Source organism: Schistocerca gregaria, chromosome 2 (assembly GCF_023897955.1).
Source record: "Schistocerca gregaria isolate iqSchGreg1 chromosome 2, iqSchGreg1.2, whole genome shotgun sequence".
NCBI lineage: Eukaryota > Metazoa > Arthropoda > Insecta > Orthoptera > Acrididae > Schistocerca > Schistocerca gregaria.
Genome location: NC_064921.1, coordinates 604,072,038 through 604,099,576, shown reverse-complemented (window position 1 = coordinate 604,099,576; position 27,539 = coordinate 604,072,038). Strand labels below are relative to the sequence as shown.

The 27,539-nt window shown below is 37.7% G+C and overlaps 1 protein-coding gene across 2 annotated transcripts in view; it reads right to left on the bottom strand.

Moving 5' to 3' along the window:
• LOC126334550 (enoyl-CoA hydratase, mitochondrial-like) overlaps nucleotides 1–27,539 on the bottom strand; it is a 75,700-nt gene that overhangs the window by 5,259 nt on the left and 42,902 nt on the right. Inside the window, exons 5-6 of one of the 2 annotated variants that reach the window (XM_049996922.1) lie at nucleotides 19,053–19,172; nucleotides 11,187–11,254 (exon numbers count right to left, since the gene is read on the bottom strand). In XM_049996922.1, the coding sequence (XP_049852879.1) occupies nucleotides 11,187–11,254; nucleotides 19,053–19,172 (188 nt within the window). Of the gene's footprint in view, nucleotides 1–11,186; nucleotides 11,255–11,367; nucleotides 13,609–19,052; nucleotides 19,173–27,539 lie in introns of those variants that run through there. The other variant, XM_049996923.1, reaches the window with a different exon arrangement.

Genomic DNA, 27,539 nt, shown 5'->3' with positions numbered 1-27,539 from the left:
CAGACTGTGAATACAACTGGCACTGCTAAGAGTATCCTACAACTTCCACATCACTGGCAACAGGTTATACACAATTTTGGTGACTACTTTGAAGGTTAGTAAAATGTTGAAACACATATCTATTTTGTATGAGCTGTAAATAAATAGTTGCCACTATTAAAGTTCCAACCCTAGTATTTAGCTATGAAGACAGTATCATACCCCCTGATTTGGCAAGAAGGGTATTCCCAAGAGAACATCTGCAAGGGAGTGTATAAATCATTTATCATGTGCACATTAATGCCAATAATTAAAGAGGGGACTAAAAAGAAAATAGATTGAAACTTAGGATAATGATCAGTTTGGCTGCAGTTTTGGAAAAGTAATGAGTTATTGACATAGAAAAAAGCATTTAATATGACTAATTGGAATTTTTTATTATTCTAAACAATGCACAGAGTAAGACTTGATTGGAAGGACAGGCAATTAATTTTGCATATATACAATAGTCAAAGTACTGAACTGGATATTAATGGTAGCAAGAAAGAAGTAAAAGCCAGAAGGAGCTTAAGGCAGGGCTGCCTTCTATCACCTTACTCATTTAATATGCTCTTGGGGAGGTAAAAATAACAATGAAAGAAAAGACACGTGGAATGAAAAGTTATGGTTTTCACAGTCACTGCATCAGATTTGCAGACGACATAGCAATAGTGGCAGACTCAGATAAAGAACTAAATAAAATGTTTAAGGTCTTAAAACAACAGATAACAAACTAAGTGTCAAGAAGACACAAGTCATCTTTATATAGAGAAGAAAGGAGGTGGAAGCCAGGTTGGCATAAAAACAGGCAGTCAGCAACTTGAGGAAGTAGCCAAATTTTACTACCTTGGTAGCAATGAGGAGGAAAACAATTGATGTCTCAAGGAAATTGAGAGAAGAATAGCACTGGCCAAGAGTGCCTTTCACAACTAAAAAACCTTCTACAGAACAAGCACATCAGCTTCCACACTAAGAAAAGGTTTGTAAAGACATTTGTGTGGAGTGTCCTGACTTACAGATGTGATACTTGGACATTAGCAAAGCTAGAGAAAGCTTGCCCCAAAGCTATACAAATGTGGTTCTGGAAGAGAGTTACAAGAACTAACTAGACTGGCAGAAAAATGAATGCAATGGTTTTACAGAAAATAGAAGAGAGGAATGTACTGTTGCAAGTAATAGCCAAAGCAAAGCAACATTCATTAGACACTTGATTATACACGATATTCTTCTACAAAATATTTATTTAAAAAATATGATCAGTGAAATGGGATGTTCTTCATACATTGAGACGAAGAAGACTGCTGAATAGAGAAACCTATGGTTGCAGAGAGAAGGCTTAGCCTTCTGCAAGTGCCTAAAATATTTTCTTTTCTATAAGAACACTAGCTTTTTATCTGGAACTTCACCCACATACACATACCTCACACACATTGTTCATATATATCTCTAAATCTTTGCTATTTTATACCATATGACTTCAGAGAGGATGTTAATTTATGTAAGATACTCAGATCTATGATGTGATATTTGTCCAGAAACATGTTGACAAAATATTGGCTGGCAGTAGTGCTCATTCTTGCAACCTAGTTGACATTCTGAACTGCACAAGTAATAGAAAAATTGCACTTCGTACTTTTGAAGTATTCCAAGTCAAATAAATATGGGAAGTGAATACTAACAGATTACTGAAGAACATTTTTGCATGTCACTTTCTTCCTCCTCACCAAAATCATCTCTAGGGGTAGTAGGGGTGTCTCACACCTACACTACTTTTAAGCAAAAAATTAGTTATGTATATAGCAAAAATTGTTGCAATGATTGAATCTACATAATCTACTTTCTGTACTCCTTCTTCCCACTTCCACCTGAGTCATCAACCACCTGCCTCCTCACATCCTCTTCCTCTTCCTCCACACACTTTCTCCCTTGTCCATCTGCTTCCTCACTCCCTCTTTCTTTCCCACCTATCCACTGTTCCTATTCATCTTCCAGCTGCCTCCATCACCTGCAGCTCCTCCCACTCTTTCTATCCATCTCATCCCCCCCATCCATTTCCTCTGACCTTCTCTCCATCCATCTACTCCTTCCCCTCTCTCCAAACCACCTCCTACCCCTGCACTCCCTCAGTCCATCTCGTTCTCTCTCTGTAAAACTCTTCCTCACCCCTCTCTCTGTCCATCTACTACTCCACTCCCTCACTGTGTCCATCCACTCCAACCCTTTATTTGTCCATCTCCTTCTACCCTCTATCCATCAGTTTTCCACTCCTCCTCTCTATTCATATCCTTCTCCCCCCTCTCTTTACTTGTTTCCTCCTTCACGTTTTCCCTCTCTACCTCCTACTCCCACCTCTGTCCATCTACTCCTCCTCCTCCTCCTGTCGCTTTACAACTCTTCCTTCCTCCTCTGTCTGTACAACTCTTCCTACCCCTCTTTCTGCCTAACTCTTCCTAACCTCCATCTTTGCACATCTACCCCACCCCTCTCTGTCAGTCCCCTTCATCCCCTCTCTGTCCACCTGCTCCTGCTTCCTCCATCTGTCCATCTCCTCCTCTTCCCCTTCTATTTGCCCATCTAATCCTCACCCTCTCTGTCTGTTCATCTCCTCTACCAACATTCTCTCTATCCATCCCCTCCTTCTCCTCTCTCTGTTCATCTCCTCCTCCCCACATTCTCTACCCATCTTATCCTACTCCCTCTCTGTGTCTATCATCTCCTCCCCTTTGTTCCATTTCCTCCTTTCCTTTTCTCTTACCCTTTCCCTCTCCCTACTCTCTCTGTCCATCTACCTATCCCCCTCTCTTTGTCTATCCTACACTCCCCTTCTGCCCATCTCCTTCTTCCTCCTCTCTCAGTTCATCTCCTCCTTCCCCTACCTCTTTCTATCTCCTCTTCCCTCCTACCTCAGTAAAACTCTTCTTTCCCCTCACTCTGTCCAACTCTTCCTCCCCTCTCTGTCTCTGTTCATCTCCTACCCCCCTTCCCCTCTCTACCCATCCAATCCTAATTCCTCTTTGTCCATCTCCTCCTTCTCTCTATCTGTCCGTTCCCCCTCTCTCCACCCAACTCTTCCTCACCTCTCTTTCTCTCTCTCTGTCCATTTCCCCTCCACCAGCTCTCTTTGTCTGCCTCCTGTCCACCTTCTGCTTCTCCCCCTTCACTCTGTTCTTCTCCCTCACCCTGTCCACCATCTCCTTCCTCCCCTCTCTGTCCATCTCCACCTCCCCCCTCTCCCTGTCCATCTTCTCCTTCTCCCTCTGTCTGCACCCCCACCTCCTCCCTCTCTCTGACCACTTCCTCCTTCCCTTTTTCTCTGTCCATCTCATTTCCTCCCATTCTGTAACTTTCTAGACCTCCCTCTTTCTCTGTTTATCTTCTTCTCATCACACTGTTATCCATATTCTCCTAATCCATTTTTTTTGTCCATCATCTCCTCCCTCCTTCTCTGTCCATATCTGTCTCCTTCTTCTCTCTCTCTCTCTCTGAAGGAGGTTGGGTTATTTGCAGAAGGAGACCAGATAGTGAGGTCATTGGTCTCGATTAGGGAAGGATGGGAAATGAAGTTGGCCATGACCTTTGGAAGGAAACCCCCCCCCCCCCCCCCCCCCGGCATTTGCCTGGAGTGATTTAGGGAAATCATGGAAAACCTAAATAAGGATGGCTGGACGTGGGACTGAATCGCCGTCCTCCCGAATTAAGAAGGAATTGTAATTTAAAATGTTTGTGTGGGCCGGTTTGTCAGACTCTCTTATCAGTGACATTATAGTGTGTCTTACTTCTCATTCAGAACTGTTGTTGTGGTCTTCAGTCCAGAGACTGGTTGGATGCATCTCTACATGCTACTCTATCCTGTGCAAGCCTCTTCATCTCCAAATAACTACTGCAACCTACATCCTTCTGAATCTGCTTACTGTATTCATCTCTTGGTTTCCCTTTATGAACTTTAGCCTCCACCCTTTCCTCCAGTACTAAATGGGTGATCCCTTGATGCCTCAAAATGTGTCTTACCAACTGATCTCTGGTTGTAGTCAAGTTCTGCCACAAATTTCTCTTCTCCAAAATTCTATTCAGTACCTCCTCATTGGTTATGTGATCTACTCATCTAATCTTCAGCATTCTTCTGTAGCACCACATTTTGAAAGCTTCTATAATCTTCTTGTCTATACTGTTTATTGTCCATGTTTCACTGCCATACATGGCTACACTCCATACAAATACTTTCAGAAAATACTTCCTGACACTTAAATCTATACTTGATTTTAACAAATTCCTCTTCTTCAGGAAAGCTTTCCTTCTCATATCCAGTCTACATTTTATATCCTCTACTTTGACCATCATCAGTTACTTTATTCCTCAAATAGCAAAACTCATTTACTACTTTAAGTGTGGAATTTCCTAATCTAATATGCTCAGCATCACCTGATTTAACCCGACTGCATTCCATTATCTTCATTTTACTTTTGGAAGAACCTCCACCTCTTCCATAGCCCAGACAATTTCGTAAACAACAATACCTACGGTGGCAAGCCATGTCAGTAGTAGCACTACTGTCTGGCTGTAAACATATCCTTTGTCATGCAAGCCATGTACACCCTCATCGATGTACAACAAGCCATAAATCTGGCAAAATGGGAGACATTCAAGAGGCATGTTCTACCTGTTCCAATGCAGATACAATCCAATTTATGGAAGCATACCAAGAGAATGACAAATTTACAGAAGTGCTACTTTCTCATGACACAATACATCAAATGTACTTAAAAAGTGTTAATTGGCAAATACCCTCTGAGATCACTGTTTGACACCAGTGCATCTCTGTTCTTCCTAAACCAATCCACTTTCCTAAGTCCTGGTTTGAGCCTGTGGACATCTTCCGATGCACATGCTAGGAAAGCTTCCAGTTTTATGCATTTACAACCAAGTCACTTCCCCAGTAAATTTTCTTGTCATAGTTGACCCCAAAGTGTACAACTCTTTGAGGTAGACGTTTTCGATACTTTTGGAATTACATTTTATGAGGCAGTGCACAAAATGCAATCCAAAGACCTGTGTGCTGCATTATAGAGTCTTTGTAATAGAAACCTTCAAACTTTCTCACCTGAATTACAGACGGCAATTGATTCTGAAGCTCCCATCAGTCTTAAAGCAATGGCTTCCTCATGTTTCTTCAAAGTTCACCTGATGCCCCAGGCTCTTAAGAACACTCTTACCACAGAACTGGACTGACTGACTAACGAAGATGTATTGATGCTAATTTGCCATGGTCAATGTGTCACTCCACAGATAACAGCATACAGCCTCAACAGCACCTTAAAACTTCATGGTAATTTTAAAGAAACGAATAATGCACAATGTGAAGTAGAAACATATCCCCTACCATCCCCAGGATGAACTCTATACAAAGTCAGTCCATGGTACCTTATTCAGTAGACTTAATAGAGGATGTAGATGAAGATGAAATGGGAGATACGATATTGCGTAAAGAGTTTGACAGAGCACTGAAAGACCTGAGTCGAAACAAGGCCCCCAGAGTAGACAACATTCCATTAGAACTACTGACAGTCTTGGGAGAGCCAGTCATGACAAAACTCTACCATCTGGTGAGTAAGATGTATGAGACAGGTGAAATACCCTCAGACATCAAGAAGAATATAATAATTCCAATCCCAAAGAAATCAGGTGTTGACAGATGTGAAAATTACCGAACAATCAATTTAATAAGCCATAGCTGCAAAATACTAACACGAATTCTTTACAGACGAATGGAAAAACTAGTAGAAGCCGACCTTGGGGAAGATCAGTTTGGATTCCGTAGAAATACTGGAACATGTGAGGCAATACTGACCTTACGACTTATCTTAGAAGCTAGATTAAGGAAAGGCAAACCTATGTTTCTAGCATTTGTAGACTTAGAGAAAGCTTTTGAGAATGTTGACTGGAATACTCTCTTTCAAATTCTAAGGGGGGCAGGGGAAAAATACAGGGAACAAAAGGCTAATTACAATTTGTACAGAAACCAGATGGCAGTTATAAGAGTCGTGGGACATGAAAGAGAAGCAGTGGTTGGGAAGGGAATAAGACAGGGTTCTAGCCTCTCCCCGATGTTATTCAATCTGTATATTGAGCAAGCAGTAAAGGAAACAAAAGAAAAATTCGGAGTAGGTATTAAAATCCATGGAGAAGAAATAAAAACTTTGCGGTTTGCCGATGACATTGTAATTCTTTCAGAGACAGCAAAAGACTTGGAAGAGCAGTTGAACGGAATGGATAGTGTCTTGAAAGGAGGATATAAGATGAACATCAACAAAAGCAAAATGAGGATTATGGAATTTAGTCGAATTAAGTTGGGTGATGCTGAGGGAATTAGATTAGGAAATGGGACACTTAAAGTAGTAAAGGAGTTTTGCTATTTGGAGAAGAAAATAACTGATGATGGTCGAAGTAGAGACGATATAATGGCAATGGGAAGGAAAGCGTTTCTGAAGAAGAGAAATTTGTTAACATCGAGTATAGATTTAAGTGTCAGGAAGTCATTTCTGAAAGTATTTGTATGGAGAGCAGCCATGTATGGAAGTGAAACATGGACGATAAATAGTTTAGACAAGAAGAGAATAGAAGCTTTCGAAATGTGGAGCTACAGAAGAATGCTGAAGATTAGATGGGTAGATCACATAACTAATGAGGAGGTATTGAATAGGATTTGGGAAAAGAAAAGTTTGTGGCACAACTTGACTAGAAGAAGGGATCGGTTGGTAGGACATGTTCTGAGGCATCAAGGGATCACCAATTTAGTAATGGAGGGCAGCGTAGAGGGTAAAAATCGTAGAGGGAGACCAAGAGATGAATCTGGGGGCATGTTGCGCTGTTGAGCTGTTTGGCGAACGGATCTCTGCAAACTCCTTGTGAAACTACGGCAGATGCATTCAATATCTGTGTCAGACACTTGGGGCAGCCCAGAAATTTGCCTTCACACAAACAACCTGTTTCTCAGAATTGTTCATATCATCATCTAATGCTTTGTGCTGTAGTAGGATCTACACTATAACCAGCATGAAAGTCATACTGAACAGTTATTACTGACCTGCACTGCACAAAACATAGAGTACAAAATGCTTTCTGTTGTCCCGACACCATTTTTACTACAACTGAGGTGGGTGCACACTGCTCCTACCTAGTGGGAACCATGTAAAACTCAAGTTTGCTCTTTCCAACAGTACATTGTTCACATTCATATCTCACACAACATAATAGTTATGGTTTCTTTAAAAAATCGGATGATTCTTTTTTATACACCCTGTATATAACCCTTACTTGCTTAAATTATCTTAGCAACAACAAAAGAAGAAAAGTGCACAGTAGCTGGAAGTATAATACCACATTCATAACAATAAAGGATTACTAGTGCCTCTTGCAGGGTTGGTATATAAACTGCTAGTTTTCTTAATGTGCATTAACAACCCAATTTTCCTAGATTTCTGGAATGTGTTTGACACGGTGCCCCATTGTAGACTGTTAACAAAGATACGAACATATGAAATAAGTTCTCAAATATGGGAGTTGCCCCTAGACTTTTTAAGTAATAGAACCCAGTATGTTTTCCTCAATGGTGAGTGTTAATCAGAGACAAGGGTACCATCAGGAGTGTCCCAAACAAGTGCGATAGGACCACTGTTGTTCTCTGTATACATAAATGATTTGGCGGACAGGGTGGGTAGCAACCTGCAGTTGTTTACTGATGATGCTATGATGTATGGTAAGCTGTCAAAGTTGAGTGACTCTAGGAAGATACAAAACAACTGTCACAAAATTTCTAATTGGTGTGATGAATGGTAGCTAGCTCTAATTGTGGAAAAATGTAAGTTAATGAGGATGAGTAGGAAGAACAAACCTGTAATGTTTGAATACAGCATGTTTAGTGTCCTGCTTGATGCATTCAAGTCATTTAAATATTTGGGCATAATGTTACGAAGCAATGTGAAATGGGACAAGCATGTGAGTACTGTTGTCAGAAAGGCAAATGGCTGACTTTGGTCTATTGGGAGAATTTTAGGAAAGAGTGGTTTACCCGTAAAGGAGGTTGCATATAAGATGCTGGTGCAACCTGTTATTAAGTACTGCTTGATTGTTTGGGATCTGTACTAGGTCGGATTGAAGGAAGAAATCAAAGCAATTCAGAGGCTGCCAGATTTGTTACCAGTAGATTCAAACAATACATAAGTGTTATGGAAATGCTTTCAAGTGGCGATGTTCTTTTTCAAGAAACAGTATTGAGAAAATTTAGAGAACCAGCATTTTAAGCTGACTGCAGAAAAATTCTATTGCTGCCAACATACACTGCATGTAAAGACAACAAAGATAAAGAGATGAGAAATTAGGATTCATATGGAGGCTCTATTTGCAAGTGGAACTGGAAAGGCAATGACTAGTGGTGGTACCACCATACGGTGGATTGTGGAGTATCTGTGTGGATGTACTCAAGAAGCAACAATGATAAGTAAATTTTGTTGGTGATGAAAAGAATCCTAATCAAGTTTCCTACTTCTGCACTCCATGAAAAAGCCAAGGCAATTGCAAAACTGGCATACACATGATCTGTTATAAATAGTTTAGTCCCAGTTCTTAAAAATGATTTTATGCATTATAAAATTACAAATAATAACCAACTAATTCCTTAATTTGCAGGCAATGAAAAAAATTGTGAAACAGAAAGTATAAATTTGACAGTAATGCAGGTGTCAGATGAGATGGAATAAGCATAATGATCAGACACTCGAGAAACTAAATTCACCTTGTTTCTACTGAGGGGTGATAAAACACAAGTAAACCTGTTTTTCAGTTTTGGCATATTTATATTCTTTGTTTTCTTGAATAATGTTTTATGGAAACACTGCAAGAATTGGTAATGTGGTCCATTGATCATGACCAGGACAAATATCTAACAAAATAAGTGTGAAACGAAAAAACTACAAGGAACAAAACTTGTCTAGCTTGAAGGGGGAAACCAGATGGCGCTATGGTTGACATGCTAGATGGAGCTGCCATAAGTCAAATGGATATCAACTGCGTTTTTTTTAAATAGGGACCCCCCATTTTTTTATTACATATTCGTCTAGTACGTAAAGAAATATGAATGTTTTAGTTGGACCACTTTTTTTGCTTTATGATAGATGGCGCTGTAATAGTCACAAAAATGTGGCTCACAATTTTAGACAAACAGTTGGTAACAGGTAGGTTTTTTAAATTAAAATACAGAACGTAGGTACGTTTGAACATTTTATTTCGGTTGTTTGGTTGTACCTTTGTGAACTTATCATTTCTGAGAATGCATGCTGTTACAGTGTGATTACCTGTAAATACCACATTAATGCATTAAATGCTCAAAATGATGTCTGTCAACCTCACTGCATTTGGCAATATGTGTAACGACATTCCTCTCAACATCGAGTAGTTAGCCTTCCGTAATGTTTGCACATGCATTGAAAATGACTGACGCATGTTGTCAGGCATTGTTGATGGATCATGATAGCAAATATCCTTCAACTTTCCCCACAGAAAGAAATCCGGGGACGTCAGATCTGGTGGTCATGCGGGCCATGGTATGGTGCTTTGACGACCAACCACTTGTCATGAAATATGCTATTCAATACTGCTTCAACCACAAGTGAGCTATGTGCTGGACATCCATCATGTTCGAAGTACATCCCCATTCTGTCATGCAGTGAAACAACTTGTAGTAACATCGGGAGAACATTATTCAGGAAATCAGCATACATTGCACCATTTAGATTGCCATCGATAAAATGGGAGCCAATTATCCTTCTTCCCATAATGCCGCACCATACAGTAACCCACCAAGGTCGCTGATGTTCCACTTGTCACAGCCATCATGGATTTTCCGTTGCCCAATAGTGCATATTGTGCCGGTTTACGTTACCGCTGTTGGTGAGTGGCACTTTATCGCTAAATAAAACATGTGCAAAAAAATCTGTCATCATCCCGTAATTTCTCTTGTGCCCAGTGGCAGAACTGTACATGACATTCAAAATCATTGCTATGCAATTTGTGGTGCATACAAATATGGTACGGGTGCAGTTGATGTTGATGTAGCATTCTGAACACCGATGTTTTTGAGATTCCCAATTCTCACGCAGTTTGTCTGCTACTGATGTGCGAATTAGCCATGACAGCAGCTAAAGCACCTACTTGGGCATCATCATTTGTTGCAGGTTGTGGGTGACGTTTCACATGTGGCTGAACACTTCCTGTTTCCTTAAGTAATGTAACTATCCAGTGAACAGTCCGGACACTTGGATGATGTCACCCAGGATACCGAGCACCATACATAGCACACGCTCGTTGGGCATTTTGATCACAATAGCCATACATCAACATGATATTGACCTTTTGTGCAATTGGTAAATGGTCCATTTTAACATGGGTAATGTATCACGAAGCAAATACCGTCCACATTGGTGGAATGTCACGTGATACCACGTACTTATACGTTTGTGACTGTTACAGCGCCATCTGTCACAAAGCGAAAAAAGTAGTCCAACTAAAACATTCATATTTCTTTATTTACTACACGAATATGTAATAAAAAATGGGGGTTCTTATTTAAAAAACATAGTTGATATCTGTTTGACATATGGCAGCGCCGGGCTAACAATAGCACCATCTGGTTTCCCCCTTCAAGCTAGGCAAGTTTTGTTCTTTGTAGTTTTTTCATTTGATGCTAATTTCACGAGATATTTGGCCTGGTCACTATCAATGGACCACCCTGTATACAATGTAGAAATGATGTATGGCAAATGTTTGTAATGTGAGTGTTAGGAGGGATGGTTACACAAACACATGTGATAATTTTGATAAAGCTAATGCCCCCTTCCCCTCTGCCCTCTACAATATACAAACGTAAATTAATAAATTGCAAACATAAAAATTAAAAAAAGAGACTTGTATAGAAATGGCTGTCATAAATTACAAGAATTTTAGTTTTCATCAAATTTTTCAATTTATGAACCCCCAAAAAATGAAACATCTTATGGTCTTACAGCACTTGTTATTTATATTTTATGCTGTGCATGTTAATTTTGCTTCATTAAAGGAGTTTAATACGGTGGTTAATGTATGTAACCACATAATTTTCACTACCTAATTATACTTACAGTTGCAAATGTTGCATAAGCTAGGCACTTTTCAAATTGAAGGCCATCTTGAAGAGTAGTTTCTAGGGCTGAAAAAAAAAATGGAACACTTTGCACACTTGCCTCCATAAAATTATTTTGAAAGTACTAATCATTTTACACAGACTAGGAATGCCGCTTTGGGAAATGCCAACACAGTGACTTTCTTGTAATTTTTTGATCATATATTTCAGCCTCAGGTCACACAAATGGTACCATTACCAGTTCTGTCACATTACCAAGTCATTGTCAAATGATCTGTTTGGAAAGGTAAACAAGGTGGTGGGGGTAGTAAAACAGCAGAAAACTATTACAAATCAAATTAACATCTAGTAAAATAATGGGAAACTGTTATTACAAACCAAATTAATTTGTAAACACAGAAATACATTCCTGAATACAATATGTAATCATCTAATAATGACATATGATTAGATCAAAATGATAAGGATACTATTTGTATGATGAAAGGCTAGGAAAAAAGTATTATAACAGGTTGCTAGGCTTTTATAGCAATAAATGTTTTACTCTCATTAGCGATATGATGAAATAACGGCAATATGAAAAGAATAGATGCTACTCATTACGTATATGAAGCACTGAGTTGCTGACAGGCTCATAGAAAGGAAACTGGTAGATATTATTAGCTACTAATCTAAGGATGATATAATTGTACACATATTTGTGTTCTGTCCATGCATTTGCAGAACAATTTACTGTACTGAAACACACAGCTTCTGAGAGACAACAAAAACTGATTATCATAAACAGATGTTAATATAGTGACTACAAACTTAATTCATTATACAATTACAATCAGACATATTTAATTAATCAATAAGTAATAATTAACATCAGTGGATCCTTAACATGCTGTTTTGTCTTCTTTTATTTCTTACTATTGCATTCACTTTTTTGAATCTATTGCATACACTGTTCTGAACTTCTGTTGACACTAAATGCTTATAAATATATCTCTTGTTGTTCCTGGATCTATTCATAGCAAGAACAATTGTTCAGATAAAACTAAGTTGATAATATTTAAAAAACTTGAATCTTGCTCCTCATGAATTCAGTTCTTGTACCTACAGTCTGCCACAGATTATATTTCTGTGGATTTGAATAGAAGTACTAGCACTCCTGATATTGCTGAATAAAGCCCATTTTCATTAAGGTATTGCAAGCCAAGAATGAAAACTTCTTGGTAAACTTGCAGCATCAAATTTGGATAAAATCCCAAGCTTTCGATGAATAGTTCCATTGTCACCAGGGACCATGCCTGATTGTTACAAAACTGACAAGCCTCCCAGTTTTATACTCACAGGATGGCACCTGATTGGCTAGGTTACATCAGGATGCCATCACAGAGATGGTGTGTACTGAGGTGGCACTCTCTATGTGCATCAACTAGGTTTGCACTCTCTATCCCACATTGCTTGCAGTGCCATTATTTGTATCAGGCGGTGAACTATGGAAAGTGTTCCTCTGAGCTATTTTTTTTTATCAAATGCTTGCTTACATGCATTGCTAAGTGCACAGCTGGTGTTTTTATTGAAGCTTTTATCACACAGCTTCATTTACACAGCTTCTCTAATAACCAAGTCTCAATAGTTCTCATATGTTCAAACATAATCTTGTGCTTTTTTAACAATCCATGCTCAGGCACAACTGAATTTTCAAATTTTTTTTCTTTTCAGGTGACACACAGATGCTCCATACAGTGGTCAGCAATAATCTGTATGGATTGCTCCATGAAATTGCTATCACACTTTCAAGGAAAGGTCCTTGGCAGCTTCAGGCTGAGGTTATCTTTAACATGTTGCAAGATATCATTAATCTTCTTCTATGAGTGAAACACCCATCCGATTATGTATTTAAGACTCTACGTCTCTTACTGACTGTTGCATCACAGAATGGAAACCACACGATATGTTGGTCCTCCTGGGTTTGCTGAAAGGCATCGGTCTCTATGGGTCACGTTTTTATACACAGAATGTCTGTGTCATCTTTTGTTTTTTTGTTCAACCAACATATGTAAAAAAGTCAACTTTCCACCATTCTTGATATGTGGCATATATCTTGGAAGCACTCTATTCATGTGGTTGATGAACAGATGCAGTGTCTCCCTGCCCTCATAAGGTTGCACATAGCTGGTTTGGTGAAAGTGTCAGAAAAATTGACTTTGAAAACTACACAAAATTTTAAACAAACTTTTCATTTTAATTGTATCAAAACTCGTGCATGTATCATGATATGTTGCATATTTCCACAGACAAGACTACAGCCATGGAAGCTCTGGTTCAATTGGCAATGGTGGGGAACTTTCCTCTCCACCTTGCCTGCTATCCCCCCATTATTTAACTCACCAGAAACATCACCCAAGCCACTCTCCTCCCACATGGATCTAAAGCAAAATAAGAAATAAATATATTATATAAAAACAGTCTAGTTAGTTTTTTTATATTTAACTAAAAGGAAATATATTCTTCATTTTCACCGATGTATTAACACAGGAAACAGCTATTAGTCTGTACAATATTACACATACCAAATACTATACACAGTTGTTTTTGTCCCTCATCAAACACTTGTTTAATGCAGTTCTCAAGACTTTTGTACTGTTTGTAAATCCCTTCATTTCTGCATAGATACTGCAACCTACAACTCTTGAACCTCATTAATGAATATGATGTATGAAACAAAATTTGTGACTGTGTTGGTGATTCACTGGTAGGCAAGATGTAGCCTGTTATCTTGGATGGAAATTGTGAAGGGACATCCTCCTCTAGTATTACTTTTCCTCAACAGTAGTAGTCAATACAAGAAATATTTTTCAAATATTATTATCTCTGCTGTTTTCTGAAATGTTTCATATAATTTTATGCACAATATGTTATATTTCAAGATAGAATTTATGAAAAGGAATTACTTTATTTTTCTTGTTACAATCGATTTGTACTAGCTCTGAAAGTACAGTTAAAAATGGTTTTTTTTTAGAAATATTTGAAATTATGGAGTATTTGGCACACTTAAAATTAATTTTATTAATTATGCAATGTAGTACTGTTTATTATGTTTATTTCTGGATTAATTTATAAAATAATAATCTAAACCAACAGAAATTCATTTGTCAAGAAAAATTGCAAACCCTTTGGAATATTTTTATTACTGTAGAGTGAAGTAATAGTAAGCATGCCTCTGTTGTTATCAGATGTATTTTTGTATTTTGGGAGAACACTGTAGTTTCAGCTTTGCTAATGTGAAAATTCAAAATTAGGGTGATATAGTAAAATGTGAGAAAATAAACAAAAATTCTGCAAAGACATTCTTCAAAATTATTTGGCTCAATTGAACCATGACAGCCTAAAATGTGAGAATCTCAGTTTCAAAATCAGGCCCTAGACATGAAGAACTGAAGCCAACTGTGAGAGAAGAGATAAGTAAAAAGTTTAATGGAAATCCTACTCTTTTGAATCTTCTGAAAAGATTTCACCATCATGGACAGTAAAACAACAAGAAAGGGAGAGGTAGATTACAAAAGTCATCAGCAGATGTATAAATAACTTCAAGACTGCCGCAAGGAAGTGTGTTATCACCCTTAATGATTACACTGTATGTTAATGACTTGTCAAACAATATTATTATTATTTTGTTGTATACAAATAAGCCAATTAGGACTACACAATGTACTCAGAGGATGATATTTGCCTTCATTTGAGCCCATATTTCTTTTATTCTCTTCCTGTGGACTTCCTTTCACTTTCCAGATGATGTTGTTCCAGTCTTCTTTGGTTTTTCTCTTGGACATCTTGCAATCTGTTAATTTTTTTAACTTAATATTTAGGTTTTGGCAATCTTCTTGTGGAATTCCTAAAAATCTCAGATCTGTTTTGATCTCACAAATCCAGTTCATTATTTCCTTTTCGGCTTCACTTGCATTGTCAAAGAATTCAGCTGACTGTTATGTTAGCTGAGAACTGAAGGATTCCCCTAAATGGGTTGGGTGTGAACTACACATCAAATACAGCTAGCCTAGTAGCTGATGTTTGTGGTGCAGACATGAGACCTTTTTAGATTAGGTGACTCTCCATCCAGCCAGGACAATGACAGCTGCAGGGGACCTGGTAGTGTCAGTATAAGATGCAAAGGAACATCTCCTACAGGTGAGAGTATTAAACTTTTATTGATTAACTGCCAAAGCATTTGCAATGAAGTTCTAGAGTTTGAGAGATCCTGAAAGGCAGTGAGCCTGACGTAATACTAGGTACAGAAAGCTTGTTAAAACCTGGAGTTGGTAGTAAGATTTTTGGGGAAAATCTAAATGCATATCAATAGTTAAGGGTAATGCTTAATGAAGGTGGTGTATTTGTTGTATACGAGAAACTCATATCCACAATGATAGAAACTGAAACTGCATATGAAATTCTCTGAGCTAGGCTGAGATCCTTCTATTGATCACTAGACTCACTTCCAAGATTTAATCAGAAGCTTCATGGAAAACATAAGTACTTAAGCTCCCAAACATGCTGTCACTGGAGGATACTTCAATTACATAACAATCAGTTGAAAAAATTACAGTTTTATAAGTGATGGGCATGAAAAACCATCCTGTGAAACATTACTAATGCAGCATTGACAGAAACTTCATTGACCGCTCCCAGCATGCCACTCACAGCTACGTGCTATGGGGAAGACAGGCTGCTATCAGTCGAGCTCGCTCTTCCACTGCTCGGTGTCCCCTATGGGAGGTGCCACGTATACACGTCACCAGAAGATACCACATTCACATGGCCTCACTGCCTGCAACTCTGATTGGCTGATGCGTCTTTTTGATCAGATTCACTCAGAGCTATGCCCAGATTCATTGAAGTTTCAGACTAATAACAATCTTAGTATGTAAGACTGCAGTGAGAGAAGTATATTGATGTAGCATGATGCTACTAAAAATCATTACTTATCAGTGTCTTACCAGATTGTAACAGCATTCTAAATTATTTGTTTCTATAAATAATATTACACTTATTGTATATAACTCAGCACTATAAAAGGACATACAGATGTATAAAGCAATGTATAGATCAATTATTAAGTCTACATGTTGAAAATAAACCTATTAATGTGCTACCATTTTACGGATGCCTGATTGATTTTATTGGCCACCTCTACTACCAACACCCCAAATAAATGCCCAGTCTAAGAGCTACACACAAAAGGCTATTCCAGAGGCTACGCATGATATATTTATATATTAATAAAACTAAATAATGAGGCAGTAGAACTGTTTTTCAATAAGGAACTTGAAACATTTAGTTCTGGGGGGGAGCATGCAGAGAAACTGTGACTGAGGTTTAAAAAAATAGTTTACCAGGCACTTGATAAATATGTACCTACTAGAACAGAAGCCATCCAAAGTATACCGTCTCTGTAAAGAAACAGAGATCATATAACATAATAGATGTAAAACTAAGCACCAGGCTACAGATAGAGAGATGCTGGAGTAAAACACATTTGGCTGTCAAGAGGGCAAAGTTTGAAGCCCTCAATGACTACCATGCCGGATTTTATCAGAGGATCTCTCACAAAACCTGAAGAAATTCAAATCATTTCTAAAGGCTGTAAGTGGTACTAAATTTAGTATCCTTGCACTGATAGATGAGACAGGAGTTGAAACTGAGGGTAGCAAGACAGAAGCAGAAATGCTGCAATCCATTTTCAAATGCTCCTCCACAAAGGAAAATGCAGGAATAGTCCCCCAATTTAATACTTGTGCTTGCTAAGACGAGCAAAAAAAAGATATTTGTGTCAGTGGTATTGAGAAACGGGTGAAATTATTCAAATTGAAAAAGTGCCAGGGCCCAATGGAAACCTTATCAGAGTCTTTACCAGATTTGTAACAGGGTTAGCTCCTCTTTTCATCATCAAACAAAAAACCATGACTAGTAGACTGAAGAAAGCACATGTCACCCTCATCAACAAGAGGAGTAGCATGTGAGATCCACAAACTACTTTCTAAGATTCCTAATACCTGTTTCTTGTAGAATCTTAGACCATATTTCAACTTCAAACATAATCAAGTATCTCAAACAGAATGACCTCCACCATGGAAACCAGTACAGATTCCAAAAACATCAATCATGTGAAACCCAAATCTCACTTTTTTCAGATGTTATCCCGAATATCATGGATCAAGGCAGTCAGGCAGATGCAGTATTTCTTGATTTCTGAGCAGTTGTCTCAGTACCACACATAAACTTCTTAATGAAGGAATGATCATATAGAATATCAAGTGACATTAGTGATTTAGTAGAGGATTTGTTCATAGGGAGGATACAGAATGTCGTTCTGAATGGAGAGTCATCAAGGGATGTAGAAGTAACTTTAGTTGTGTACCAGAGAAATATGTTGAAAGTTCTGCTGTTCATGTTTTATATTAATGACCTTGTGGAAAATATTAATAGTAATTGCAGACTTTTTGCAGGTGATCCAGTTACATACAATGAAGTATCTGCTGAGAAAAGATGCACAAATATTTGATGGGATCTTGATAATATTTAAAAAGTGCAAAGATTGATAAATAGCTTTAAATGTTCGGAAGTGTAAAATTGTGCACTTCACAAAATGAAAGGTCATAGTATCTTATGAAATTAGTCAGTTTCTACAAATAGTTGAATGTGCCAATTTGTAGGGATCTGGCACAGTCGCAGGTAAAGCTATGGCAGTCTTCACGAGAGAATGCAATATGTACACAAAGAAGATTGCTTACAAAACACTCATGCAACCAGTTCTAAAATATTGCTCAAGTGTATTTGAACCTGTACCAAACAGGAATAACAAGGGACATTGATTGTATACAGACCAGGGCAGCACAGATGGTCAAGATTTTTTGATGGGTGATAGTCATCAAGGTGCTGTAGAAACTAAAGTAGTAGACATCTGAAGATTAATGCAAACTGTCCAAAGAAAGCCCACTTACGGAAGTTCAGGAACCAGTTTCAAGTGATGAAAATAGAAATATACTACAGCCTCTTATGAATGGCTTCTGTAGGGATCATGAGACCAATATTAGATTAATTACAGTGCACAGAGAGCAATTCGTAGGGATATGGCACAGTTGCAGGTAAAGCTAGGGCAGTCTTCACTGCACTGGTAGAACATGAGAGAAATGCTTCTGTACTGATAACTGGTGCTATGTGAAGTACCCTCTGGCATGCAATTTACTATATTTTGCAGAGTATGTATGTAGATGCCATTTAAGGACATCTCTCACAGTAGGGGCTGAAATGTTTGGCACAGAAACATGCCATGCCAGAAAACCAATGTCACCAAGGATTTGCAACTTGACACAAGTGTCACATCACAGATTTTTCAGATGCATTTGACACACATTTTTATGTTAGTGATATCCTACTCATTCATATGGATCTCCTATTCACGAACCTGTAAAACTAATAATGAACCTTATTTATTATGTAAGTGATACATCATGTGAGCAGTTCTTATTTTACACTTATAATTTGACTTGATTATTTGTATAAATTAATTATATAAAAACAGGCCCTCATCTTGTCACCTCAGTAATACAGTTTCTAAGAGTCTTAAAAAGCTGCAATCTGGCCTTATGTTAATGAATACTTAACTCAGGTAGATGCAAGTTGACTGGAAAAATACTTAATGTTTTCTCTTTTCCCTAACAGCATTAAAATAATGTTTGATTATCTTTATATTGGATACTAAACTCTATTTTTTGTTTCTGTGAACCCTAAAATAAGAGTTTTTAATACTGTACTGTTTCATTACAATCAATTCCATTGAAGGAATAGCATAAATCCCAGCATTGTGAACACTAACCTGTGTTTACTGCCTCTTTGCACAGAGTTATAATCAGTGGTGAATATGAAGAGATTTTCTCTGCTAATTTGATGGCTTCACTCATAAGCTGGCTAGCAGGAAACACTTTACTCACAAGACCTATAAAAAGGATAAGAATAATATGATAGTGCTATTTGTCTTCACAATGAGAACAAGCAAAGCTGGCATTTCATTTCTATGACAATGAAAAAGACAGAAACAATGCATGCAACTTGTAGCCAATGCCTGCTGAATCATAAGCAACACTGAATTGGCATACAGATTAGATTGTAAGATTATAAACTTTCAGTACAGTAGTAATGCAGTAATACAGGCTGTACCTAAGGGCTCAATCTTCGGGGCCTATCTCTTTCTCATATGCATTAATGACATTGTACAGCCTATTAATTTATTTATAATAAACTATGCTGATGATATGCCAGTCTTATTCTATGATGGTGACTGTAAAGAATTCAAAGCTTTTCTACTTGTTGTGTAACAGAATTAGCTAAATACTTCAACAATCGAGGCCTCAAGTCGGACACCACTTAATTTCAATTATTGGCTTTTAAAATTGGTAGTTCTCACCACATCAATGTAAATAATGTATATAACATCTTGGCAACAGGATCTGGCAGCTGTAAATTTATGATTGTGTATCAGGATGAAAAATCTGATGTGTATAAACCATATTAAAGTAACATTACTGGCTTATCTCTCTTTAGCCACTTTATTTATTTATTTATTTTGATCCAACATCAACCGATCACAAAAAAAGGTTTTTTTGCTCCAGTCTTCTGGATAAGTCAGAGCCTTACTTACTAGGTTTTTTTTTTTGGCTGGCACTTTTATCTACACAACTTTTTCTAAATTTAGTTGAGAGAACAGCATTACATATATGGACTATACATAAAAAAGTTGTTCTTGCCATACTTAGATTAAAGAATCTACAGTTTGTAACATAGTATTCATATCTGACATTCAAATATTTACAGTTTGTGACACAGTCTAAGATCTGAGATTACATATATTTTTAGATAGATGGTCTTCCATCATACGAGTGTACTAAATCTAGAAAACTCATCTATTGAATATACAGGATTGTTTAGGAGCCATAATTTTAATTTCATTTTTAGTTTTGTAATGGGCAATTTGGAGATATTAGGATGGAAGCAATTTAGTAGTTTTATGCCTGCATAGTGAGGGCTTTTCTCATAAAGTGTTGTTCTATGAGAGATGATGTGGGGTCTCTCGCTACTTCTAGTGTTGTGATCGTGTATTTCTTTATTAAGTGTATTGTTACTGTTTACTGCCATAATGATTATCTTCAGCACATACAGGTTATGAACAGTTAGTATTTTAAATTCTTTAAACAAATTTCTGCACGACTCCCTGGCACATTTCTTTCCCATAATTATAATTGTCTTCTTTTGTAAGGTAAGAACACTTTTCATATTACCTTTACTTCTGGATCCCCATACCTCTATCCCATAACTTAGATGGGATTCAAATAGTGCAAAATATATTTGCCTCAGAGTGGTGATGTTACAAAAAGGTGTCAGATTTCTTAGTACATATATCATAGTACATAGCTTTTTGCAAATATTATCCACATGATCAGACCAGTTTAACTCTGCATCTAGTGTCAGGCCAAGAAATTTGGTCGAGTATTGTTTTTTAATGTATTCGTCACCCATTAAGATTTGGTTTTCATGAGTTTTTTGCCTCCCAAGATCAAATTCAATATAGACAGATTTATTTGTGTTTAGTTTTAGTTTGTTTTCATCACAATACTGCAGAATTAAGCCTGCTACAGTATTGGATTCCATTTCAAGCTGTGAATTGCTTGGATTGCTGCATATTAACGTGGTATCATCTGCATATAAGATAGCTGTTGCATGGTTTGTTATGGACTGAATATCATTTACATAGATAATAAAAAGAAGTGGTCCTAATATTGACCCCTGTGGAATACCAAAATTTATGTCAATGGTGTTTGATTTGTATGCTCCCTCTGTAGTGCTAATAGACACAAACTGCTTCCTATTTGTCAAGTAGGACCTCATCAGATTATGGGCTGTGCCTCGAATGCCATAGTTCCACAGTTTGTCCAGCAATATGGTCATATCAACACAGTCTTTTTGTAAGTCTAGAAAAATGCCACATACATGTTCTTTATTATCTATTGCTGGAGTGACACCTTCGATTAAGTTGGATGCTGCTGTAATGGTGGATGACCTCTTGACAAACCCATACTGCCCCTTAGAAATCACTGTTTTACATACCAGGAAGTTCCAGATTCTTATCTATATTGCTTTCTCAAAGATTTTGGATATTATTGGAAGAACAGAAATGGGTCGAAAGTTTTCTACTAAATTCCTGTTTTCTTTTTTAAAAATAGGCACAACTCGGGCAATTTTCAACTCATCTGGAAATAGACCATCTTCCATATGAGAATTGATAACTGTTGATAAAGGTGATGCAATTTTATGTATACAATTTCTTAAGAGTGTCCACACTAAGACCATCATATCCTGCTGCATGGGAATTCTTTAAGCTACTCACTATTTTAATTATTTCTTCTTTACTTGTTGGCATCAAAAATATACTTCCCGACACTGGTTTTCCTCTGAATTTGTATTTATGATTTTTAAGCTGATTGTTTATGCTGGAGCCAACAGAAGCAAAGTAATTGTTAAATAGATCTGCTGTCTTATTCTGATCAGTTTCTATTGTGCCGTTTATCAGCAAGTGATTTTCAGTTGTATGGTTCCCAGATTTATCTATTTCTCTATTTACAAGTGACCATGATGGTTTGGAGATATTATTTGAGTTTTGAATGACACTTTCAAAATGTTTCTGTTTTTCTGAAATTAGAAGGTTTACATAGTATTTCTGATACTTTTTGAACACTTCTTTTAATTTTTTATTGCTCAAGTCATTTAACATAGCATACTCATACCATCTTAGTTTTTCTCTAGCCTCAGTGACTGAACTTGATATCCAGTTTCGGGTTACAGCATGTGACTGAATTCTCTTTTATATTAATGAGCAGGCTTAGTTAAGAATGTAGAATAGTTCACTTGAGAATTTGCCATAACTATGAAGTGTCATTAGAACACTGGTCCAATCCACATTCCTTAGCATATTATTCAACGGAGTTATGTTTTCGTCTGTATTCATCCTAATATATCTATAGCAACTGTGTGTAGGAACCTTTTTTATGTGCACACTTAGTTCTACTGTATGGTGGTCTGACAAAGCACTTATAATAACAGAAGATGTAAGATCGTAAAGACAAATACCAGTGATTATGTTATCTATTGCAGACTGGCATGTTTCAGTCTCTCTCTGGTTGCAATGTTTATCAGGTATCTTATATGATATTCAAGCTGACTATTCTTGAATAGTCACAAAGATAGTTCCTTGTCAAACACTACAAATAGTATATTATGGAATGATTTATCAGTTTCCTAACTGTGAGGTTTAATTATGGGGCTGTGTAGTTTTCATTTGTTTACAAAGACTAATGCTATTGCATAAAAGGGCAATAATATTTATACATGTGACAGATCACAGAGAATGATGTGGTGAAGTATATGTGCAGCACAAATGCTTAGCAGTATATTCTTTATACATATTTAAATAGTTTACATTTTCTTATGAGCTAACCAGATGAAGTTATCAAGTGCCACTGATGTACATGGCAACCCCAGAACAAAATATAACTACTTTTGGCCAAGAATAAAATTGAAAATGATAAAAGCTCATACATCATTGGTTTGATTTGGTTTAAAACTACCAAGAGCTAGTAAGATTATAAAAGGGGAATCATTTTAATTTAAAACTAAAGTCTTTTTTGATTTCTAATGTTAATATTCATTTAATGAAATTTAAGATTCTGCTTGTGATGTAAACCTGTAGATATAAAAGAAATATAAGAGGTAACAGTTAATATATGTAACATTTTTATAGGTGTAATTATTATTGTTTGCAAATGCCACAATTTTGAAGACTCAGTGCAAAGAAAATGTAAACAAATAAACAAATTCACTCTACAGATAAAAAAATAGGAATCCAACAAATATATAAAGAATCAAATTGATTTAATTGAACACTTAATGTTAGCATCCTCTTTAGGGTTCCCACATCAGCTGGTAAAAACAGAATATTTATAGGATTACTGTCTTATATGTCTGTGTGCCAGTCTGTCTGTCTGTCTGTCTGTCTGTCTGTTGAAAACACTTTTTCTCAGGAATGGGTAGACGTATCAGGTTGAAATTTATGTGACATATCGAGATCTACAGTCTCTTGGCAGTGTAAAAAATGGAAACAATTATAATCAAAAGATGTGGCAATTTATGTCACATATTCTGACACTCGCTAAATCACTCATAAAAACCTATAGGGACTTCCTATTGACCTAGAATAGGCAAGCAGCAAGGTTTCACAGTAAAACTAAAGAACAAAATCTGAAAATTGTTAATTTGTAACTACATCAAAGAAAAACAATATTTTTTTCATCATTTGTTGTCTGACAGTCTGTCCATCAGTCTGTCTAGACTCCTTTCCCTTAGGAAGGGTAGATGTAACAAGTCGAAATTTATTACACATACCGAGGTCTATGGTCCATTTGTGGTGTAAAAGAGTTAAATTTCTAAGTCAATGCAATCAAAAGATACAGTGTATTTTGATGTTCACAAACTTACTCATCAAAACCTGTAGGGTACTTCCTGTTGACCAAGAATCATGAAATTTTGTAATAAGTAAGGTTTAACATTACAAGTAAAGGGAAAAAGCAGAGAACTGTTAATTTGTAGTTGTACCACAAGAAAAAATATTTACTTTATCATTTATTACTAAAATTCAAACTTAAAATTAGAAAATTCTCAAAAGTCTTGGAATTCCTGGACTTGGTATTTTGCCAGTATCAAAGACAATAAGAAAAAAAAATCTTCAAGAATCTTGATTCCTGGGATGGATGAACTGTCTATATACATAATTAAGTTTGTACGGGACCCTCAGAGTGCGAGTCCTCCTCGCATGTGTCCAATTTTTTACATGTCTATCCACTTTTGTGAAAACTAAATTCAAAGATAGATTGTTGTCCTTGTTCATATTACACCCTAGCCTTCTCATTGTAGAGTTACTTACTAGCACTTCACAAATTTTAACCATGCCACTTAATTTCAAACATATGACTATAATTTAAATTTTAAACCATCAAGTATTATAATGTGTCAAGTCTTCTGTTATGATGAGACATTAAGTAATGTATTCAAATGCAGAATAAGCAGCTATATATAGCACTAGCACAGGAATCAACTAATAAAAACTTTGTCTTCCTTGGTACTTTGCAATACACTGTAGTGAGGTCAATTCAAAAATGACAACAACAATGTACCTAATATATACTAATTAAAAATGCTTCTCAAAGTATCTCTTATAACAAACTGTTTGATTACAATATAGGGAACAGCTTTGTGAGTCGTTCATGCATAATCCAGATGATTTTTACGACAAATTGTGGGTGAAACTGTATTTAGTCTTTGGAAAAATAATTCCATTCTCAAATAAATAGTGTAACATACATGGTGGGAAGTTTTTGACTTAATAAAGTATAGCATGTCAAAGAAAAAAGAAGAAAATAATGATTCCAGGCTTGAGTCTTGGTACAGAACAGATTTTCAGTTCGTCAGGAACTATCAAGACAACGCGTACTATTATGCAGAGTGAAAGATTCATTCTGGAAATGACACCTGGGCGGTTCCAAAAAATGTTTCCTGTGGCAGAGAAAGATAGGCAACAGCCCCAACAGCCCCAACAGAATGTATCTCAGCTCTGGTAGACCAACACCTCCAACCTATCACCTGCAGACTCCCATCCTACATCAAGGACACAAACCACTTCCTAGAACGCCTCAAATCCATTCCCACTCCTCTCCCACCTGAAACCTTTCTTGTCACCATAGATGCTACATCCCTTTACACAAACATCCCACACACCCATGGTCTCTCTGCCCTTGAGCACTACCTCTCCCAACGCCCACCCGAAGATCTTCCAAAAACCTCGTTCCTTATCACACTTACCAACTTCATCCTCACCCATAATTACTTCACTTTTGAAGGCCAGACCTACAAACAAATCAGGGGAACTGCCATGGGAACCAGGATGGCTCCATCCTATGTCAACCTCTTCATGGGCCGCATGGAGGAGGCTTTCCTGAAGACCCAACAGCTGCTTCCCCTGGCCTGGTATAGGTTTATAGATGACATCTTTGTGGTCTGGACTCATGGTGAAGAAACACTCCTTAATTTTCTCCATAACCTCAACTCCTTTTCAAATCTGAATTTCACCTGGTCCTTCTCCAAAACCAAAGCCACCTTCCTGGATGTTGACCTTCATCTTGTTGAAGCTCACATCCACACATCTGCCCATATCAAACCCACCAACAAACAACAGTACCTTCACTTTGATAGCTGCCATCCATTCCACATCAAACGCTCCCTTCCCTACAGCCTAGGTATTCGTGGCAAACGTATCTGCTCCAGTGACGAATCCCTCAACAATTACACCAATAACCTGACCAGTGCTTTCCTCTCCCGCAACTATCCTGCAGACCTTGTCCACAAACAGATCTCCCGAGCAATACATTCCTCCCCGTCCAACAACAATATTCCTACCCTCAGACCACACAGAAGCATCCCCCTTGTCACCCAATCTTATCCTGGCCTCAAATACATCAATAAATTACTCCGCCAGGGATATGACTTTCTCAAGTCAACCCCTGAAATGAGATCATCCCTTGACAAAATTCTCCCCACACCACCCAGAGTTGCCTTTCGTCGTCCCCCTAACCTCCGTAACATCCTTGTTAAACCCTGCAATATTCCCAGACTACCTTCTCTACCCAGCGGTTCCTACCCCTGTAACCGACCCCGCTGCAAAACCTGCCCCATGCATCCCCCCACAACCACCGACTCCAGCCCCGCTACTAGGAAAACATACACAATTCAAGGCAGGGCCACGTGTGAGACTACACATGTCATTTATCAGCTGACATGCCTGCACTGCACAGCCTTTTACATTGGTATGACAACAACTAAACTGGCTGAGCGCATGAACGGACACAGACGAACTGTCCGCCTAGGAGATGTCCAGTACCCAGTAGCGGAGCACGCCCTCCAGCATAATTCTAGGGACCTAGGAACCTGCTACACTGTATGTGCCATTTGGCTTCTCCCACCCAACACCAGTCCCTCTGAACTGCGGAGATGGGAACTTGCACTCCAGCACATCCTCTCATCCCGCCATCCCCCTGGACTAAACCTACGTTAAACAACCTCACTCCCATTTACTTTTCAGTCTTCTCCTCTTTCCCTTTCCTCTTTAGCCATTCATGCATCTTTCCATCCTACATCTTTATACTATACACCTCTTTACTTCTGTATGCATCCTCTTTGGTTTGAATCTGGCACAGTACCTGCAGTAGAATATCTTTGGCTTCCCTCTGACAACCATGCCTCCATCCTTGCTACCTTCCCTGTTTTCCTTTCCCTGTTGCTTCATAACCTGGGTTGTGAGTAACTAAATCCACTTTCCCTTCTTCCCTTTCTTTCCCCTCTCTCCTCCCTGATGAAGGAACATTTATTCCGAAAGCTAGGAGCTTAAATTTTCGGTTGTTTTTTGTGTTTCTATCGGCTGTACTGAGCTGAGGTAAGTACTGGCCAGCCCCTCTATCTCTTTGTTAGTAAAAGTCGCTTATCTGGCTGCCCTACTGCAAACCTTACATGTTCTTTCTGTTTCATATCACTTTGCAGTGTTACATCTGGATATTTAATCCATGTGACTGTACCAGGCAGCAGAATACTAATACTATATTCAAACATTTTGGTATCTTTATTCTACTCAGCTGCATTACCTTACATTTTTTCACAGTTACAGCTAGCATCCATTCACCTAACCAACTAGGAACTTTATCTAAGTCATCTTGTATCCTCCTACAGCTTCCTGTACCCAATTGTGACCAGAATGATCTTTTGCTATGGTATGATGGTGGTAGCTGTTGTATGCTTCATGGATCAACCATTTTACAGATGCACAAATCTCTGTAACTCTAGCATGTCATCATTCATGCACTCTCTTTTGAACTGAGAGTGCAACGGTCTTTGCTTCCTCAGCATTTTTGTTACTAAATCACAGTAAGTCTTTGGGTCTTTAATCCACTAACAGGCAAATACTACTTTGGAGGATGATTTAGAATCTTTTCAGGCTTTACACATAATTCCTCTATTTTCATAATACTGGAATTAAATAATGTCCTTCCACACTCTAAGTGTGATGCTAACAACTTCTATATGCTCTTTCTACCAAAAGTACTCTCCTAGCCTTCTTAATTGATTTATTAACTTTAGTGACTATTGTCTGTATGATGACATGATGGCCATTAATACCTGTCTCTCTACTGTAACTGTTAATAAGGCCATG